The sequence below is a fragment of the Passer domesticus genome, chromosome 1 (assembly GCF_036417665.1).
Source record: "Passer domesticus isolate bPasDom1 chromosome 1, bPasDom1.hap1, whole genome shotgun sequence".
In the NCBI taxonomy this organism is placed as follows: domain Eukaryota; kingdom Metazoa; phylum Chordata; class Aves; order Passeriformes; family Passeridae; genus Passer; species Passer domesticus.
Genome location: NC_087474.1, coordinates 129,865,589 through 129,887,643, shown reverse-complemented (window position 1 = coordinate 129,887,643; position 22,055 = coordinate 129,865,589). Strand labels below are relative to the sequence as shown.

The window sequence follows — 22,055 nt, the reverse complement described above, 5'->3', positions numbered from 1 at the left end:
TGTTATTTATGCCTAAAACTGACATCTTGTTTACTAGTCATTAGCCCCAGGTTATGTTTTCAAGTACTGAAACCAGGTTGGCTATTTGCCAAGTGTAAGGAATTTCCTCAGTTTTTCAGGCATTACTAACTAAAGGTTAGTATTTTTGAAGTTCCTCTGAGTAAGGACTGAAAACTATGAGAAATCAATTTAGGCTGGGAAGGAGGATTTCAGAAGCAAACTCCATTAGGTGAGGTGATACAGATTGATGTGCCAGCAGTGTTTGCATAATAGACCTGCTCATGCTTTACTACATCAGACTTCAGTGGTAGTACCAGGCTAGTCCAGTTAGTGAGTGAAGTCAGTTCATAAAGAAGCAGTGGCTGGTTGAGATTAAAAATCAGTGAAGCACAAAGGAGATTGATGAAGTAAAGTTAGCTGAGGGCATAGGTCTCATTTTATTAATTCAATCTGGAGTTTAGAATCTCTTTAAATTACTTACTGACGTGAAGTTCTTGTATTGCTTTATATATTAGTCAGTCTTTTTCCTCTTTCAGTTTCTCTCAGACACCCCCATTTCTTGCTGGTATCCAGCAAGTGACCTACCCTCACTTCTAAGCTATTATAGCAATGAGTTGCTGAGAGTTATGAGTCCAAGAGTTCTTAGCCATGCAAGTATGTATTTTTAATTCTTCCATAGCACAATATTGGTTTTCATCCAGTATTATCACTGAAAGAAGCTGAGAAAAATGACTACCACACTTGATAAATGCCAGTGTCTCACTTGCAATGTTAAAAAATGCATAGATTTTCTATATGTATTAAGCATTCATTACTGATATATCAGTAGAATATAGAAATAAAGTGGGGGCAAGGAAAAAAATTGTCTACCAAAGAACTTCCCTTAAATTCTTTCTCTCCTGCTAATTTTACCTGGAAATGCTACAGATCTCTGTACCAATTTTACCAGAACTTGGTTTTGCAGTTTGCAAAGTTTTTCTCCAACAGATAGAAGCAAATGTGAAAATGTTACAAAGTGTTATACTTGGGAAAAAACTTCAACACAATACTGTCTGCTTGCTACAACAATCACTGCATTTTAGAATTTAAGAAGGTAGGATTGTTTTTAGAGAATTCCAGTTTCAAGAAGGATGGTAATTGGTAACATTACATACACAATATATAATATTACACAGATAAACCTGATATCTGCCATTAATAAAAAATATCTCTTGAGAACTTTATGTAAGTTGGGTCATCACTGATATTTTTATGCTTACAGTATGGAAATCTGTTCATTTAACATTGTAAATATTATTAGTTTAGGATAATGTGATAGGAGCATAATTGTGTGTCATATACTTGGCAAATGAAAAGCAGAATTATTTTTATAATTTTAAGAAATAGAAAGTAAGCTCCTGGAAAGCTTTATGCTGGATTCACTGTGTTGAATAAAATCTGAAAAATGAAACAAAGTAAACATATGCTGCTTACATTTTTAGTTGACTCTGAATGAGGCAGCATTACATGTGTGTTGAAGGATGCCATGGAAATACAAAATAATCTGGAGGGTAATGGACAGTTCTAAATGGGTTTTAAATTTAGCTAAATATTACATAATGCATTCCAGGCACATAGCATTATATATAAGCATTGTTGCTGCAGAAAAGGAGATAATATTGTTTAAGCTCTTCAAACCTCAGCACTTCTCCTTCAAGTTATTTTTCATACATAAATAGATAGAAATTTGACCATAATATTGCTGAAAGAAGGAGCTGCTTGTAAGAAGCCTCTTGCTCTGCGTTTATAATTTTTGAGTCTAGTTAATACAATGTGTTCCTGTTTACCTACCCAGTGAAACACAGAAAAAAGAGATATCAGTGGTAATACCAGTTGTCCCACAGTCTAGAAAACTTAGGCTGCTCTAAAAATCAGACCCTGGTTTCTCAGGTTTTCAGTCAAGCAGTGGTCACTCACTGATCACAGAGACTGGTGGTATCTGGTACCTGCCAGGTATCAGATATGCTGGTATCTAGCAGGGATCTATAGAGACTCCACATCCTGCCATGTGCTACCAGGACACTCCATGAGCTATAGCTACAAAATCCTTTTTCATGTAAGTGCAGTTTGATTCCTGCCATAGATACAATTTAATTTCAAGCCCCTGTCTTGTAAATTTAACATCTCTGTGCATTCATTAGTGAAGTGGTAGATTTTTCCTGTAAATATGAATTGATTTTGGTAAATACTTTAATATTTGTATTCATTTGAAAGCTTTCAAGCATGTGTTTGCCACATAATGTGAAATATTTATGATATCCTGATATTTTCTGGGACAAATACACATATAACCACACAGTAATTCAAAAGTTACTAGTGTGAATTAGGTATTACAGTTGCTGAGAAATAATTTTTTACAAAGAGCCCCCTATTCACTTAAAATCGTTAAAGGTCCTTTGCTGTGGATTATAATGCAGCATTGCAAAGCAGGTTACTTATCTTTCTCTACTGTTTTGCAATCTGTGGATTGCTGCCTTCTCTCCTGCATAATTTCTATTTTGCTGCTGAAACGTGAGATCAATCCTTCCTGGAAAAAACCTACTGCAGTCTTTTTCTTGGCTGGGAAGAGAAACTGAGACTTTTTTTTGAGTTTTGCTTTCAAGAGTTCTCATAAAGATCTCTTGTCATAGCAAGGGACACAGAGTTCCCTAGAGGAAAAAAACAGTTCTCAAGTAGATAGTGGTCATTCAGTTGTGGGTAGTTTTAACATGACATATCACAGACTTAAATTTCAATGAATAATTGCTGATAGAAAACAAAACTTGGAGACCTTAGAGCGACAAATTCACTCCCAAAATAAAAGGTAAATAAACCTTTCCAAAACTGTGGGAAGCATAAATGGAGCAAATGGATTCTATTTCTGCTTGGATAGTTCTCCTTTAGAAACGTGGTCATTCAAAACTAAAATATTTCTCCATAGTTTCTGATAATACTAGTCTGATAGTGTGCAAGTCAGTTCAAGGCAGAACAAAACAGGTACAGACAAAAATGAAGTATCAAACAGCAGTAATTGTAAGCAAGTCATCTGGAAAACATACAGGCAGATCTAATGTAGAAGTCAGTATAAAAAAGAAAAAAAAAGAAAATAAATAGCAACAGAAAATCATTTGAGTCTGACACTTAGAATTAAGTGTGCAAGAAGTTACATTTTATGTCAGTATGCAGTTGCAAAGGGAGAGGATGAAGCACACGTCGCTGAAGTTAGCCGGGAAGCAGCCGAATGCCGAGGTGATGAGCAGCAAACATTGCAGGGAGCGAAGCGGCCGCGTTCCCGGGCAGGGCCGGAGCTGCTCTGCTCTGCGGGAGCATCAGCTCTGCCGCCTTCCCCCTCTCGTCACTTTTGTCACCGCTCGTCAGCGCTGAAGAGGCTGTCAGGGAAGTGTCTCAGCACGCTCCTCGGCCTGGCTGTCGAAGGGCTGCTGAGGAGGAGCACAAACGCGTTCGTGTGCCCTGCCCTCCAGGGCCGGGCGCCGAGCTGTGCTCCGTGTGTCACTGCGGGACATGCCTTGGCAGGGCTCGCTGCTGCTCTGCTCCGCTGCAGCTCCGCGCTGGCAGTGCAAGAGGGGACAGCAGCAGGAAGGGCGAGTTGAAAAAAGAGGTGTGAGATAAGGCAGCCAAGGAAGGCTGTGCTCGTTTACCTTCTGTTCCTTTGGCTTCCTCCTGTTGTGACCTGCTCTGCCCAGCTTCATGTGGCAAAGTTACACTGGCTTCTTACTCATGCCACCACTTAATTCCACAACTAATTGATACTGTACTTTTCAACAGAATGTCCGTTTTGCTTCTTATAATATAATAATGCTTCTTCTGTGTATAATAATACAGAAAATTAATAGGCATCAATAAATAAACGCATTATCCTGGCAGTATGCTTTCCTGATGCTGTTTATGTAATATATTAGCTTTTAAAATGTCTGTCTTAGCAGTAGCAATAGTATTAGACTATTTTTGTATGGGAGTAGTCTGGCTGTTCTTTCATCACAAAAAGATGACCAGTGTCTAGTTTATCTATGAGCAGACTGCATTATTGTCTCACAAAACAATGTCCCAGTGCTAGGACTGCTTCATTAGGTTTATGCTACATAGACATAATTATGCAGGAGCTAAGAATAGCTCATCTAATTGAAAATAATGATTATAGAGAAAGAACGGGTTTGATTACTGTTACTAGGCAGGCACATACCATACACCCATTCACGAACTGCACAGAACACATATGGGATTATACAGTCTATTTGTTTTTATTAACAGTTTCTTTCCCCCATCCTGAGTACAAAGCAAAGGTGTTACAATTCATTTGCTCATTTTTTTTTTCTCACAGACCTAGGGGTACCTTCAAGAAGGCAGCATAAGCTAATATTTATCCAGTAAATTATGACAAGCTAAGCTTTGAAAGAGCATTCAACATTTATCCCCACACACATTTTAGGGAGGGTGTAACTTAAATAAATCTTCTCCAGGCACCACAGATGAAACTGTCTATGTGGTTTTTTTATGTCTGTGTTTATACTAGTACCCTACGGGATTAAACATCCTTTTAGAAATGCAAAGTCTGCCATACTGTTAATCTCTTGATGCTCATTCTGGTTAATGCTAACATTTAATTCTTCTTTTATCTAAAACACATAGAACCCTTCATTATCGCTTGAAAATAAAACTGAATTTTTACAGTGAAGTTAGAAATTTTCATTTATTTAATTGCTACTCATTGCTATTACCAGGCACTTGGGATAAAATTTGCTGTTATTGTTGTCCTGTTAACTAATTCTTTTCTCACTTCTGTGTCAGTTTTCTATTAGAATGTTATGAGAAAAGTGATGCGATCACAAAATGTAATGTACTTGGTTCAAAAATGTTAGTAATATCTTTAGTGTATCAAAATACTCTGCTGGTTTGCCATGTTTAGCTTCCCCTCTGTTCTAACCAGCCATTTCATAGCTCGAGGCTATGTGCTAATGCTGTAGAGTCACAGAGAGATCGCTACCATCAGGAATTTTTAAACAGATGACTGTTTGGAAAATGAAGTGGAGAGGGAAGATGGGGCATGCAGTGGTGCAAACCTGCAGTAACACAACTATCAGTTTGCAGTGTGGAATCAGAAGCCTTTGCAGAAGCTGTTCTTGGGGGTTTTTGAGAAATAGCAAGAAGAAAAAAGTGGAAGCAGAGCGCAGATTACCAAAGTATTGCATACTGTTGTCTTGACTTCAGAAAAGTTGTCTTTTCAGATTGTTTTTGGATTTGAAATTCAGAGAGTTACAAGAATTTAGAACAGTTAAGTTCCCATTTCTACAAAAGCTTGTTGAAGTGTTAAATACATTTTCCAGGCTATTCCTTACTGACATGATCTGATTGTGGAAGATATTTCCTATTTTCTGGGCCAATATACTTGAATTTTTCCTTTCAGAAATTTTCACATGGCACCCAGCACTGACCCAGCATTAACTTTGAAATGTGCTAAAGGTAGTAGCATCCCTCAGTCCCTTTGAACACCGTGTGTCCTGAACTCCCAGAATCCTGTGTAGGAGTCAGTCTGGTGGCCCAGTCTGACCTTCTGTGCACTTCTATACACATTCTGGTAGCATGTAAATAAATCCTAATCCTGTGTTTCTGTCGGATACTATTCTATTCTTCTCTTTAGAAATTTTAATTACAAGCTTGGGCTGTAAATTGTGTTGCTGCAAGTAAATATGATCCAAGGATGAACAGGACGGAAGAGCTGAGAGGAATACTGTTTTGATCCTGAAATACTTCACTGATTTGCAGTTCCTCACAACAATTTGTCTAAGAGTGCACTGTACAGGATAGTATATGATAGCTGAGGTCCTTTGCTCTCACATGCTTGCTGCACCTGATAAAAGACTCCTCTGCATATAAACTGTTTTCTGCTTTGTACAGAACCGCACATGCAAGAGCTAAAGCTGATGCTGCGGATCAGGCTGCTCAGGCTGCTCGCCAGGAATGTGATATTGCAAGAGCAGTTGCCAGAGAACTTTCACCAAATTTCTACCAACCAGGTAATTGTAGATTGGGGCTTTATGTGGCTATTTGTTTTATTGCAGTGAAAAGATTTTGTGTTAAGTTACAGTGTTGATTCCATCTTGAATGTTGTCTTTTATACAGAAGTAAGTCATGTGTATGTCTTGAAGGGTACACATTTGTTCAAGGAGATTTTCTTCTCCATTTTGAATAATTTGGTGACTATTTATTTGTATGAAAACTATTGAGTGTTGAAAAGTCAGTATCAAGCACATAACTTTGCCTCAGATTAGTAGTTGATTCAGGGCAGTATCAATGACTTCAGCAATCATAAATCACCAGAAATTTTGATTAATTCTATAATGTCTTTATTAGTGGGAAGATCTATAGGTTTTTTACTGTCCAGTGGAATTCCTGACAGTCTTGGTGTTAGCTAAGGTCTGAATTTTGAAGGCTGTTTTACCATTAGACATACATAATCTGCAAGGGAGTCTTCCTCTGTTATGCCTGGGGTGCTCTATGGAACTTTAGTTCTATATTCATAATGGCATAGAATTAGGTCTGTCCCACTTCCATCAGCATTGCAGCCCATCTTCATCTGTCACAGGGTTGGGAAAGTTGCTACAGGAAGAAGCAAAGCTGGTTTTGCATTGTTTTTCTGCTGTCTTTCCATGAGGTTCATATTTCTGTGTACTGCTCTTTAGCTTAAAATTGGATAGATAAAATGGAACTCCATTTGCCAGTTTAATGTCTTTTCATGTCTGCCCTTTCTTTCACCTGTCAAATTGAGTTGAGTCATAGCTTGTTATTACTTCTCAAGGATCTGCCTGTACTCGCATGCTAATAGAGATTATAGCTCTGAGATTCATTTTCACTTACTGTCATTTTCTGCTCATCCTTGTTTCAGACACAAACTTACTTATCTTAAATGCACCCATGTAGTGAATGCAGGCTATAATGACCCATAGAAGCAAAGAACAACATTCTGCATCATTTTCTAGTAACACAACTATTGACTTCAACTTTTAGTTCAAGTGGTCACTATATATATATTTGTTACTAAATCTTTACTGTCAGTTACCTTATAGAATACTTGATTTCTTCTTTATTTCTAAGTATTTTGTTGTAGAGAGAGAATGTGTTTTGGGACTGGGGGGATTGAGGACCTCTTTATGTATTCATTTAGTGCCTAAGTCAAGGATTGTTCACCTGATGGGAATTTTCATCCCCTTTACCAGTATTGCAGACTTCCTTTGTACACATCCTAATATAAATTCATCTTTTTTAAACATGGCAGTCCAGAACTGTTAGCAAAACTCAGCAGAACTATTTCCAGTAGTAAGACTTTACTAGCTTTTAAACAGTATAAATATGTACTTTTCACTTTTGCGAATTATCTCAGTACTACCTCTCCTGTGGATTTATATTATTGGCCCATACTTACTGCTAGTCATAATCAAGTCTTTTTCATTTTTCGTTACTTCATTCTCCACCAGCTGAAGAAATCCCAGTTTACAGCAGCAGGCCATCTTGCCATTCATAAGTTAAGTTATAACCTTAGCCATGCAAAGAATTGAAGCATTTGGAAAGAAACTATTAAAAAACTGCCAAACCCTTCAAATAAAGCAATAACTAGAGTACTTGAGAGTAAATGCCAACATCTGACAGTGTGAAATTTGACACCAAGAAATCACCCAGATCAAGAATTTATCAGGTGTCTTTTTACTCTCTGACACAGGAATTGAAGTAGCATTGCTGACAGATCAGCTGAGATATGGGAGAGAAGGTGTGGGATCTTATTTTTCTCTCATTTGAAACTTTTATTCTATTTACAGAAGAGGAGAGTTTGTATCCCTTCCCACATATGTGTGGAGTGACACAGCAAAGCATTTCTCAAAGTTTACTTACTCTGTTCTCTGTGTGAAAACCTCTCAGCTAGCTCCTAGCAAAAGATAAATACCTTTTCTGGACTCCAGATTTTGAATTCTCTAATTGTTTCCAAGATAGTCAAATATAGCATATCTGTATACATTTGGAAAAAAAAACAAACTATTCCCATGACGTAAACAACTTTTAAATGCCAAGGTGTTAACTAAATCTCAGTTATCCCAAATAAACTCCTGCAAACGACCAGGTTCACACATCATTGTGATGATTTCATGTGCTATCATGTCTGAGATGTTTTCCAGGCTCGGTGTACATGATACCTTTTTCAGATACACTTTTTCTGTGTGGTACCTGTTAACTCACTCATTTGTACACATACTTGTTTGTTTAAGCATTTCCCAAGAATTGTGCCAAGAGTAAGTAACCGGACAATGTTACTGTTAGCTTTTGTCATTTATGGTAATAAAATAGGTAAATATTTCGAAGTATTTACATTTCCTCACACAAACAGAAGTACATATCTGCTTTACAAATAGCATTTTTCCTGTATTTGAATGAAAAGAAGGTAACTGTTATTGCTCACTAATACCAACTTCTTGGGTTTCTTTTGTTGCTTGAGCTTTTTATTTTTACAGTATCTGTAAGTGCTGCTAAAAGGTATCAGTAAATGTTCTGTCTCATACTCTGAAACTATAGTTATGTGAAAGCTTTCCATTGTTCTAAATTGTCTTGAAAATAGGTTATGATGAGAAAGTGTGATTTTTCTCTTCATTCTTTAACTACTTAGTATGGTAGGCAAGCATGCTGTCAGCAGCAAATGTATGTAGCATATCAACAAGCCTCTTGAAACAGAGACAAAAAGAAGTTAAATAAATACCTCTCTCTAAATAACAGAAGCATTCTTTTCTGTCTTAATAAGTGATCTCTGAATTACTTGTAGCCTAAAACCATTTCAATATTTGAAAACCTTTTGATAAAGCTCTTAAATTTCGGGTTCTTAAAAAGCAACTTTCTGGGCCATATATAGCCTAGTATTACACACAAATTATAATTACAGTGAATATTCATCATTCATTGCACCATGGCAGTTTATACTTCCCAAATCCTTTCTCTCATGTTTCACCTTTATGTTCATTAAGGCATTCATCAGAAGCTCCAGGCTTTACCTTTGTAGTATAGTTTAAAAGGAGACTAAAAGGAGAACAAAGCAGTAGGAAGTAAAGTAGCATCCAGCAGGTAAGGATAATAATGAGGTACTGTAGAAATCTTGAGATTCAGGTCTCCCAGTGATTGATTGCCGTAGTATTTGCATATAAGGAACGCCAAGTATGATTGAAAAGGTCAGAGCCATAGTGTAAGGACTTACAAGCTTGCAGAGACCTGTTTTCTCTGAGTTTGTTCATGCTATTCTCAGGCAATACCCTGCTTCTGCTTTTGCTGTAGCAGATATTTGGCTAGTGATTAATAATTAGGAAGATGTGTGTCTTTGCAGAGCCCTACCCACAAGGCTCTACATTTTGTAGATTTAACAAATGTTGTAGTCTTTATCGAGACCATACTACCATACTCTCTATATTTAAAATTCATACTTTACTGGCCTTTTTATCAACAAATAAAACAAATTCTGAGAAATCCCAGCTCTGACCTGTTTATTTCCTCCAGGCATTGCTAAACTTGTGGATGTGTCAAAAGAGAGCACACCAGGACAGGAAACAAATGAAACCTGAGTCATAGCCTCATTCAAGGGAGTCATCCAGGGACAGTTTGAGATTTCTCTTCGCTTAGAGAAAAAAAATAAGTGCTTTTTTGTGTCTCTTGTAAGACCTAGAGAAGAACATATGACTGATGGGAATACTGTATCAAAGATGTAACAGAAAATAAAGGTTTTTGACACTCAGTGAAAAGGGGTGACTGGGACTAGGACAGTGACTAGGACTATTGTCCTAGTCTTGCACAAGGTTACTGGATGCTTTGACTGACACATGCATTCTAAATTCCCATACTGTCTTTGGGATGTGGTCTTGTAAACACACTATCAGGAGGTAAACTGAAGTATGGACTGGAGAGCTAAGCCGTAATTGTCTGTGTGCATGTATATCCTGCAGCAAATGGATACTGCTCTTTCATTCACTTTGAATAAATAACATTTGATTAAATGAAAGAAGGGTACAACTACTTTGCTGCAGGGTAAGAGCAGTCTGGGCACTTTACCACAGATCAGTTAAGGTCTGGAAATTCAGATCTGAATTGTTTTCTGACAGATTATTTGTCAGGCCAAACAGCTGCCAGATAAACATACATGGGTCACCAAAACAATTCATCCAGCCTTTGACCTCCTAAACAAGGCATATGAGAGAAATCAAGGAGCAGTTCATAAATTAAAGCTGTCCAAGTTCAGAAATGGACTGAATTTCTTTAGGTGGACTATATGAGCAAAGACTTCCTAATGATAGGGGTAAGAATTTGGCAAGGTTTACTAGTATCTTTTACTACAAGATTTGGTTACTGTTAAAGCTTCTGTATTAACATGCTGAACATTACTAGTTTCAGAAATAAGCATTTTAAGTTTATTACAAGTCAGTTTGTAATGGCCACTAATGCCTTAAAGAGGAACTGTGGTTTGCATTCTCTTTTGACCAGTGGTAGATATCTGTAGTGTAAGGAAAAAAAACATCCTTCCCATCTTCCTCTGCCATCACCACCTCCTCGAGTTCTCAAAATGCAAACTCCATATGGACAGGAAAGAGAGATTTCTGGCTGATGCTAATTAACTGGAATGTCCTGGCTAAATGCATGTGTGCCAGACCAAGTAGTTTTATTTAAAAAGCCAATTACAATGAGCATTTTGCCTGATTAAAGTAACCAGCCATGCCATCAGTTTGTGCCTTAAAGCATACGGAAGCTCGCTCATTATTCTTAGTCATAAAAGAGCCTGTTCATTTTCTGAATTTATTCTACATATGACTTCATCATCCTCACAGATCTGTTACTGGATTTCTTGCTGTGCCATTTTTTCTCTACAATTTATTGCTTCTATCCTCTTTCTCCAGAACCCTAGAGAAGACAGAGCCTATAGACATATCCTAATGCACTTCTGTTGCATCCAGTAATCAAAGAAAGAAGGTGCATTAAAAGAAAAAGTGCCAATTTCAAGCTTTATTCTTGTTCCCCCGCTTCTAAGTCATGTCATACCAGTCTTCACAACATGACTTCCAGATTTATCACCTGTCTCACCAAGCCCTCAGTACAGATGCCTCCATCCTTCCTTCCACATTTTTCCTCTTGCCCAGGATGAGGGCCATCCAGCTTGCTGGGAGTCTGCATCCATCCTCCTGCACTGCCTGACACACCTGCTGGCTCAACCCACTGCTCACTGTTCCTGCGATGCAACCAGGACAGGAGAGCCTGCCTGGGAGAAGGCAAAGCAAAGAGAGTTTGCAGAGGCATAGCCATAATTCTTCAGGATGCTTTCTCAGTCTCTCCAAAATACATTTGAGTCACATAATCAAGTTATTTGCTTAGGAAAAATATGCCTTATTAGTTTTGAGCAAATTAACTTTTAAAACTAATAACAGAGAACCAGTTTCCTGTAGAGAGATAAAGCTGTTACAATCACTGTAATTTTCACAGACTTGCATAAGTAGTGAGCTAGTTAATTTGCATCCAGATGAAATTTGTGGTTGCTTAGTAAAGGCTGCAGGATCTGACTATGAAACTAGTTGAAGCCTGGGCTAACTTCAGTGCTGTGTTGCTGTCTCAAAGTAACCTTTTGAATTCTAGCCTAGGTGTACATACCTAATCTGGCACTATGGGAGTGTTAATTACAGATGTAAGCTGAGAGAAAGAGGTCAGTGCTTCCTTTCTCTTGTTAAAAATTGTTCATTCACTCTGAAAAAGAACCATTCCTTCCAGGACACTGTTGGCCTGCTCCAGTGAATTTCTATATTGGTCTATCATGGTGTCCAGCCAAGGACAAGATGAAGTAGGGTCTATCACATGGGAGTATTATCACAGTGTCAAAATTTCCATTATAAATCCTATTTATAACCGCGTCATAAATATTTGTTCCATGTTGAAATTCAGCTAACAAAGAACTGAGAACTTTCCTTACAGTGCTAATTTTCAGTCAACTATGGTGATCTATTTTGAAAGGATTTTATTATACGAGTGGAGATTTAAATTATGTTTAAAAGGTTGGGTTTCTCCTGTTACACTTTTAACATGTGATGTGGACCATTAGAGAAAAATAATCTTTGCAGCTGCATTCTGTGTTTGCCAAGGCCACTGAAGTAGATGGCTAATATACATGCCCTTTTATTCCAAGAAAGTTTGCAAAATTTAAGACTTACTTAAAATTAGAGAGACTCTAGGGAGATACCCAAAAATGAAAAATTTAATTCATATTATAGACCTGAATAATGTAATGTTCAGTATGATCTGGAAGACCATGTTGAGAATTTGGAGAAGATGAAGACTTCTACCTGTTAGTTCAGTAATAGTTATTCGTTCAAATCATTGTCTGAGCAGGAGTAAAACCTGGAACTGAAACACAGCCAGCATGGAATTGGTAGTTTTTGTATGGTGAAATTAAACAGGATGAAAATTGTAAAACAAAGGTAGAGAGTCGAAGAACAGAATAATCGGAGGTTCTTTTCCTTGAAAGTATAGTTTAAAAATGAAAGAAAAATACAGGTGAATTAAAAGAATAAATCACAGATGTTAACAGACTAGACTTGTTCTAGAAGAGGAGAATGGTCCCCTGTGTCAAAGGAGGGTAAGAGTGGAGTAATGATACTGAAATGTGACTAAGAAAATCGCAGAGGCTCCTCAAAAAGTATCAGATGAAGAGCAGAAAGTATTTTGTCAGAGGCAGTTGCCAATCTTAGGAGTGTGGGATAGATTTGGAGGAGAGGAGCAGTAAATGGATATTGCAAACTTAGACTTTAAAAGAAATGAAAACTTAGAGCACTGATGAGAAAGGGAAGAAATGACTCTGTGTGAGGTCAGAATGGTAAGTGGCATGGTGAGTGGGGTTTCTCTTAAAATACAAAAGAAAAGAACGTATTGGAAAGAAGCCAGATTTGGATGCAAGACTGAGCGGCTCACATACCCCAGTTTTACCCGAATTAAATTGATTGCAGTATTTCTCCAGTTCTGGCATTTGCAGTGCAGCAGTCACTTCAGGCTCTTACACTTTATAATTAATTTCAGTGCTAGATAAAAGAAATTAATTTTGCTGGAAGTGTGGTACAGCTTAATGAGTACTGTTATTGAAAAATACTGGATTAACCCTCAACCCTCTGAGAAAATTCATAAAGCCATATATTTCAAAAGCAGTAAATTTCAAGTCTCTTTATTTTACTCCTGTTCATAATTTCCAGTGTATTTTCTATAAACAGAAGGCAATAAAGGAGACTTCTAAAAAATTAAGTCTGACAGTATGTCATATAATCATGAATCCCTTAGAAATATCTGGAGTTTTAATTAAAGGCAGTAATGCATCTCTAGATCTGTAGAATCAGTGGAGTCTGAAACTGTCCAGCTTTTCCATGTTGTTTTGCTTATCTATATCTATGCCTATATATTCAAGAGTAATGTTGCTTGTTTGCTGACAAACATGTATTTACTGTCTTCCCAGTTTTGAGCCTTTTTGGAAGATATTCCACAGGCATAAGAAATGCTGACATCTACAACCCAAGCTCTGAGTGCATATTCTAGCCTCTGCTTTTTTCTGTAGTGGAAGAACAGAAGGGTGTTCTCAGAAAATCAGGCACTTTCTCTTTATGAAATAAGGATTTTAAAAGAGGCAAAAGTTAGAAGGTCTTTGGCAAAAAATTCACATGTTTATTGAATTTACTGAAAAACAGTTCTTAAGACTAGCTGACAGACTTGGCCAGTTGGACAGCAGACATGAACCTGCTCCTGTTAAGGTCAGTTGCCAAACTCCCATGGAGCAGGATGATAGCCATGCACTTGAAATGTGATAAGAGAAGTAGCTAATACCCTTCCAGGCTGAATATACAGAAGCACGTCATGGAGAATGGTCCCTTCTCTGCATGATCCCAGTGACACTGAGTCTGAAATACTGTGTATAACTTTGGGGATCATCATGTCAGAAAGATCTGGACATGCTGGGAGAAATGTAAAGAAGTGTGAATTCTACTGGGTAAAGACAGTTATTATGCCACATTAACAGTCTCTCTCTATATTTAAAATTCATCTTCTCAGAGAAAATGCAGTTGCAATGAGAATAGGATTACAGCCTTTCACTTCTGTCCATCCTTTAGGAGCTTAAAAAAACCTACTTTTGCAGTTAACAGCTGCCCCTGTGAAGTTCAGATGAAGTAAAGTAGTCTCTAGGTTTTTTTGTGAAAAAGCTAAAAATTTACCTTCTCAGTTATCGCCTGTTAAGCAGCCTGCAGGCTTAGAAGCATTCAAGTAGATTATAGTGCATGTGTTATTTGGCTGGGATCATTCACATTAAATACAATGTCTGCATATTATCTACCATGAAAAAATGAAGCCTGTCCTAGATACAGGAGTCATATGCATCACCATGTAATCTTAACAGATATTTTTTGAAGTTCTGTCAGTATTCATCAACAGAAAGGCAGGGTAAGTAAAGCAAGCCATAATTAAGATTGCTGGTCACAGGCAATTTCTGTGTCCATAAGCTGATATGCCAGTGAGGTGTTAGAGATAGAGGTGCAGCACTCATAGTGCCCTCTATGAGGTAAGATAAATTTGTTACATTTTTCTGATGGTATTGAATCCAGAAGTATAAAGGCTTACACACTGGTATGCAGACACATTTAGGAAGTGTTGCCCTGTTTTGGAAATACCACAGCTATTTCAGTCACCTGCTAAAGCAGTTACAGGAGGAGAGACTGGATACATAGAATAAATTCCTTGTTTTGGTGCTGACTCCAGGCAGTTTTTGAAATTCATTAGTGTAGTCTTTCCTAACTTCAGATCATTCAGTGTGTATGTGTCTGCACTTTAACGATGCATTTATAAACCTTTAGAGGAAGAAAATCCTATTTTTAGGGATTCTTTTATCCTTAATGATTCTTTAGTTATTGAATAATACAAAAATGCAAATTACAAAAACACTGTTTAGGTTCTGTATGCAGGTGTGTTAATTGTAGGGTAACTCAATTTCAGATTTGGAGGAACTGACATGGAGAGAAGAGGCAGTCTGGTTTTCGTACTGGTAGAATTGCATTAATATCTGTGTCATCATCCTACTGCTAGACTCATAAGTTTGTGATGTTACCTGTGATGTGAATTTTCTGGCTGAAGTCCATTTCCTCTTCTGTTGCCATTACTGTTGCTGGCAGCTCGAATGTGCTTGAGTAGATGTTTTGATATTTTCCAAAAGCATTGTGAGATAACATGGTGTCATATGCTTTTCAACAAATTCCTGTACGAAATGCAGAGACACTAGCAGGAAAGTAGTCAGGTCACACCAAGAACTGTATTGTGCTGTGTAAATGTCACAGCAGAGTAAACACAGAGGCATAAATACTAGCCTTGGGTTTGGCCAAAGTGTATGTGTGTGTGTCTCTGTATGTGGGGCTAGTAAATAAGTAACTCACGGCTTTTGATCTCAGTCTAGTCTGTGTCAGGAAGCATTTGGTGGGGGTTTTGAGAAGGCTGTGTCGCCTTTGTTGACATCAAAGTCAGGAAAATAATGCATTAGCAGATATTTTAAGTATGGTAGATACATATTCTAGCAAAACTATGCAGAATTTTTTCAGGGTACTGCACAAAACTGTTCCTGAGCAGGTATAAAGTAGCAACCTTGATGTGCAAGAATTTATGCGTTTGGGGTTCTTCTGAACAAGACAGTTAATAAGCAATTTCTACCAGTGAATACTTTCTGTAGGTCCTTATCTTTACTTAGCAAGAAGGGAAAGTTGCATTTCCCTTTGCTTTGAAGCCTGCTTGTATTCAGCGATGCTGCCTTTTAAAGTTAGTCCTAAGTGGACTAGGACTCCTCAGGGAGATGTGTGTGTTCTGACTTTTACATCACTGAATGAGGATGTGGCTTTGTCAGGTTGTGGCAATAGTGAAATATCACCTTATATTCTACCTCTTTGTCATATGTTTCAGTCATGTTGGTAGTACATGGTTTCAAAGACAGCAGTCTGCCAGGTCACATCAGAATAGTTCCATAAACTAAACACATGTAGGCATCAATCTCCATGGCTCTCATGGATTTGGTTAGTAGCTGTTGGCACATGCTAGCTGCAGTCTTGCCTCCAGCAGGAGAAGGAAGACCACCAGGAATACTGCTTAAGGAAGCAGCAATGCTAGCAATAGATTGAGAAGCCCTGAAAGTGTAAGCTGGAGAAAACTTCAGCAAAGGGGAGATACCTTCAAAGAGGGAGGAGTAGGAAATTAAGATTTGCAATTAGGAGGGAATTAGGAAAGACTCTAAATAATAAACATTATATTTTGGAGTACTTTTTGGATTGTGAAAAAAATTGACTCTTCTCCCTCTTGTTTGCATTGTAGTTTGCTTTCCTAGGCTGCCATGATACTTCCATGCTAGTATATTAAGTCCAGGGGAAAAAAAAAAAAAAGGATTCTAAGGCAGCCAAATGGAATTTTAAAATTGATCCAGGAAAGATTTTTTTATTTGCCCTTAGCTAGGAAAGCTGCTTAATAGTGTTTAAAATGCTGTTCATACCTCACCAAAATGCAGTTGCCATCAGAAGCTAAAAGTTAAATCAGCCATCCAGACTTGAGTTTCTTCTGCATTTCACAAAACAGTGTAAACAATTCCTTCCATTTCATTTTTTTTTTTCTCTTTTGTGGCATGCTTTATTTTCAAGCATTAACTAATGTGGTTTTTTATTCTCTAAAGCATTCTCAAGTACAGTTAAAGAAAGCCATTATTCCAGGTGGCATAACCAACTTCAGATGCAGCTGAAACAGGGCAGCCAGGCCTACATATGTGTTTTTGAATTAAGGAATTTTTAAATAACTTATCTGTGCATCACTAGGAGTGAGACAGTTCTTATGTTGCCACACGTTGACCCAGCCATGATGGAGCTGCACTATTCCATGCCCTGCTGCTGCATCCATCAGAAGGGCACTGCACACACCTGGAGTGATAACCTCTGAAAATACCATTAGGAAGACTTTCTCTGCCAGGAGGGTGGTCAAACACTGGAAAAGGCTTTTCTAGAGAGATGATTGATGCCTCAGGATTGTCAGTGTTCTGGAGGTATTTGGACAATGCCCTTGGTAACAGGCTTTAACTTTTTCTCAGCTCTGAGTTAGTCAGTGAGTTGGGCAAGATGATTGTTCTAAGTCCCTTTCGACTGAAATGTGCTGTTCTATTCTACTCATACCTAAGTCAAGCAGAACTGTTGTCTCAGAGCCCTATTGCTATTTAAGCCCTTTGCCTTATATCCTTTAATTTTTCTGGCAATAATTTTTAATTTCCAGACCTATTCATTCCCAGTTCAGTCTACCAAACATTACTAAAATTGTAACCATATCTCTGCTCCATTTTGCACATGACATTTTGCACATGACATTGCACAGCCCTCCATTCACTTGGGCTGAATTCAAGCTAGCAGCCTGGCACTTAGGAGGTTTTTTTTGTTCCCTGTTACCAGTATAGCCGTCAGAAAATTAAGAACAAAACAGAGGAAGTACTAATGATATTAATTATAGTTCTTCTCCCTCCTTTCATATCTCCCCAATGACAAAATAATAATAAACCCTATCCTTCTAAAATTTACTGAATATAGTTATTTGCACTTCCATAATGACTCACTGAATTATTTATTTTAAGAGATTGATAATTGATTATTTATATTTCTTCACCTGTAGTCACCATCCTGAGGAATTCTTTTGTACTGGATGTCCTATCCTGAAAAAGCCTAACATAAGGAAGAAAGATCCTATATTAGTTGATCCTCTGATTTATCACTTGGCTTTTCGGTTTTGTTAAGTTCATCAGAATAGCAAAGAAATCCTATTGTGAGAGCATACATCTTGTTGCCAACAGTGACACGTTAGGAAGCCATCAAAAACATCAGAAGATAAACAAAATTGTTTTCACTGGCTTATTTCATGAATAGTATATATCAACATGCAGTACCAACACTGAAGTATATACTTCCCTTTTTTAGTACAGTTCCTTTAAATACAAAAGTCTTAAGCTTTTGCTTCAACCATCTCATGCTCTGGATTTGTATTAGGGTATAATCTGGAGTAAAAAACTTATTCATCGTTTATTATTTCCTTCTCTCTTTGAATTCAGATTTGGTAGATCAGCTCTCAGCTTTTTCAGCAAGAAGACATGGTAGGCAACAAACGTGTGGCCAAAGTGCTGTGTGGAATTTTGATTACTCAGGGGACTTAAACTCCATTCCTAGTTTTGACAAAGGCTTTCTCCACATGTTTAGGTTTGTCAGAGATTTAGCAAAGCTTTGAGTCTGTTGGTATTTTATTCACAGCCTAGCACTAAATTCAGAAAGGTTATTCAGATGAAACATGTGTTTTGGGTCATTATTTCCTTTTGGGTTAGCTTCCCCATCACTAAAATGGGCTATTAGTATAAGCTTTAGTTTTGTACTTATAGATTGTAAACTTTTCAGATCAGGAATTCTCTCCTTTTTTTGTGGAAGTGTTGAGTAGTTCAGTAAAAAGAGGCCTCTAATCTTGGAAGGTTTGCATATAGACTGCAGTGTTCTGGTTGAGCAAGTAGCTTTGATTGTGTCACCATTACCCACAGACAGTTGTTAAACATTATGGTGAAAATGGAGCATCCTTCCACTAACAGTTCATACATGTGAACAAAATTAGGAAGTGTGGTATGTGCTTCACATTTGGAGTTTATCTATAAGCACAACATGAATTTTCTCATAAAGATGAAATTACAGTATTGTTTCTCATACTCTTTATAGCCCTGGCTATTTGTTAACTCTCTATGTAGCACTAAAGGTAGGTTATATCAAATAACATGAACTTCAGTTTAAAAAGCAAAAGTAAGCATATTTTTATCTCATAAGTACTTCTAACATACCTTGAAATTGAATCACATCACTCAGCATCGATAGTACTTTAAGTATTATATTCTTAAAAGATTATGTTCTGGAGCCTGCATTAGTGGCATTACAGTCTTTTTTTGCTTTCAGTAGACAAAAAAAAAATTGTAATATGAAATGCTTATTTTTCCTAAATTGTAAGAATGGTAAGATGTCTGTAAAATCACTGATGCAATTGCATGTATGCCTTTTCCCTCAGTATCTGGCATGTATTCTGCCATCCCTCTCAAGCTTCAGATTTCATTGTGATCTGATGAGGCACGAGGTCTCTTCTTAGCCTTCTTGGGGAACAGTGGCTGCATTTACAGTGTCCTCCAGGACGACATTTTCAGATGCTCCTTGAGCCACAGTCCTGCAACAGCCCTGTGCTGCCAATACGTGTGCCTCACTAGGCCATGGGGGAAAGCATGTGGCTGTCACCTCCTTAAAAATGCTGTGGCAGAACCAGGGCATCCTTCTCTTCTCATTTACAGGGCTGGCCATGCTGTCACAATACTTACTGGAGCCCTTCCAGGAGGAAGGACATATTACATAAGAAATTCACAAGAAATTCTAGATTTGGTGCAGCCATGAGTGCATCTTCAGCCAAATCAAAGCTTCCCTCACCCCACAGCCATCAGTGAAATGCTGTTCAAGCTGACCATCAGTGCATACCTGGCACACTTCCACATAGTCCTTTGGCTTTCAGAGGCTATTCTCCCCAGGTACTGGCTAGCTCACACTTCAATGGTGCCATCCAGTTGCTGGCATCGCAACAGGCGTATGAGCCAAAACCACCCCACGGCTGACCTTAATCAAGTAAAGGTGCCTCAATTTTGATCCAATGGCAGCACAGTCAGCATGTCACCATAAGAAAACACGCAGGCTCATCTTACCTTTACTTGGTTAGATAACATTTCTTGGTTCTGCTTTCCAGACCAGGTTCTCCTTAGGCACTGAGATGTATCATGTCTAGATCTGCTTGCTGAAGAACCAGAGTGCCATGTTCATTTCCTGGTCAGATAGTCACTCTTTACCCTCAAATTTTATTCTCTTCCTCATTAAGATCAGCCAGCTAAGAAATGTTGCAGGAAAGGATGTTAGTGACTCTCTTCACAAATTCCCTTGGCCCTTGGTTCTTTGAACTTGTGCTGTAGATTGCTCTTATGATAAAGGACTCCCTTACCCATGTCTGTAGAATCATGTCTTTAACAAAGGGGACAAGGTAAATCCTGACAGCTCTTAGTCCTTAGAAGGGAGTGGGAGCTGAGTTCTTGCTGCTTATAGTCAGTGGTCAGGACAGGTGCACAGTCCAGTTGTATTGGATACAATGAACAGATGTTTAAAAGGGATTTGGACAATCTCCAAAGCAAACTTCAGCAAAGGGCCAAGAATTTCAGTGCTGGAAAGACGTGCCTGACAAGATTGGAGGCAAAGAATGTATCTGTAATATCCCTATGTGATGTTGTGGGGGTGGGAGGGAGGGCTGCTGTGCTGTGTTAAAGGCAATGGCTGAATGTCTGATCAGACACCTCAGATGTTACTTGGATGCAGCATTCTTTGGTGGAGCTCAGTGTCACATAGCATCAAATATTGCCAAATACCCAGTGAAAGTGTGGCATTGTTAGCCTGTTGAAACTTAACTTCTTTGGAAGGCTCCAGATTATATTTTTGTTTTAAGTTTTTTACTTCTCACTCCACCGGTCTCTTGGTGAGACCATGGGTTCCCTTCTATTTTCAAAAATTCCAACAGCTTGGAGGTCTCTTGATGAGAGGCATTTTTCTCTGGCCAACTTTGAGAGGCTTTTAGTTGATCGCAGGAAAGGGTGGAGAGGGATGACATTTCTGAGGTCATTTCTGATGTCATTTTCTGATGTTTTCCTAATGAAAGTGTCTTCAGTTTGTCAAGTGCTGTCAGATATTAGTAAAAGTCAAATCTTTACATATATGAGGCAGTGCAGAGTATGTCACAGTGAATTTTCAGAATTTAGGCAGCATTGTAAGACTGAAGAGGCAGTGTTCCAACTGGATGCTTTAACCACAGCAGTCATAAAGAGCAAGGTAATGTGAATATGGGTCTGTCCTTAATAAATAATCATTGCAATTTGACAACTCCGTGGCTTGGGCTTAAAGATCAGTCAGAGCTCTTTTAGGTATCCTTTTCTCTTTACACCCCTAATTATATCTAATGTGAAAAGATATGAAAAATAAAGTTATGCATGTTAAACCCCTCAGCATTACCTTATGTATCTCAGCAAAGATGGAAGGAAATCCCCAACAGGATTGAGAATTTTTGGAATGGCGATCATACCTGTAACTTTATATGTGGAAGCTCTTACTTTGTGTTGTGCTGCCTTTCCCTTTTACCAGGAAGACTATAAAAATCTGTGAATCAAGCCTCTAGTTCTCTTCCTCTGTGCAGGCTTAACTCCTCAAAACTTCCTCCTCAAATGTCATTTGAGAACAAATCCTGGCTTGTCTCTGTCTAGCTTTCTTTCTTAACAGCTCCCTATTTCCACCCCTGGTTTTCAGAGATGCCAAAAATGTTTCCTGCTCAAAAGACCTTGCATGCCGAGTAATTCTTCTTCTCATCAATGCTTACTTACCAGATGACTCAGTAACTTCCAAAAGCTTCATGCTGCTCTTCCTTCCTCTCATCTTCACACTGTGTAGATATGCATATGCTTCTGGCATCTGTAAAAACACTGTATCTGCCTAGCACAGTTAGAGCCTCCTCTAAACTCAAAAGCAGAAAAATGTGTGCAGGCTTTCTTCTCTGAGCACAGAATTTCTCTATGACTTAAAGCACAGATAAGGCTCACTTGGAGAAGGATAAAGAAATCAAAGGAAAGTTGTTGTGCTAGCAAGGATAGAAGTGAAGAAACAGTTGCAATATGTTTTTCAGAAGCCATTTTTGAAAATACAGGAAGGTTGTTGGCAGTTCTTTGTTCACAGAGCTTCCCAACTTCTGACTTCTTAGGGAAACTGATCCTGAAATCTGAGATGTGACTTCTAGGAAGTAAAGCAGAAAACATTGCCTACAATGCATGCAGATTTACGGCAAATTTGTTTCTTCAGCAGTGTTTGCTGAAGTCTTACCATTAAACA

At 38.2% G+C, this 22,055-nt stretch overlaps 1 protein-coding gene across 4 annotated transcripts in view; it reads left to right on the top strand.

Moving 5' to 3' along the window:
• The window catches only part of JPH1 (junctophilin 1), an 82,137-nt gene that overhangs the window by 48,295 nt on the left and 11,787 nt on the right, over positions 1-22,055 (top strand). For all 4 annotated transcript variants that reach the window (XM_064389516.1, XM_064389507.1, XM_064389493.1 and 1 more), the window contains exon 3: positions 5,932-6,050. In XM_064389516.1, the coding sequence (XP_064245586.1) occupies positions 5,932-6,050 (119 nt within the window). The remainder of the gene's footprint in view (positions 1-5,931; positions 6,051-22,055) is intronic.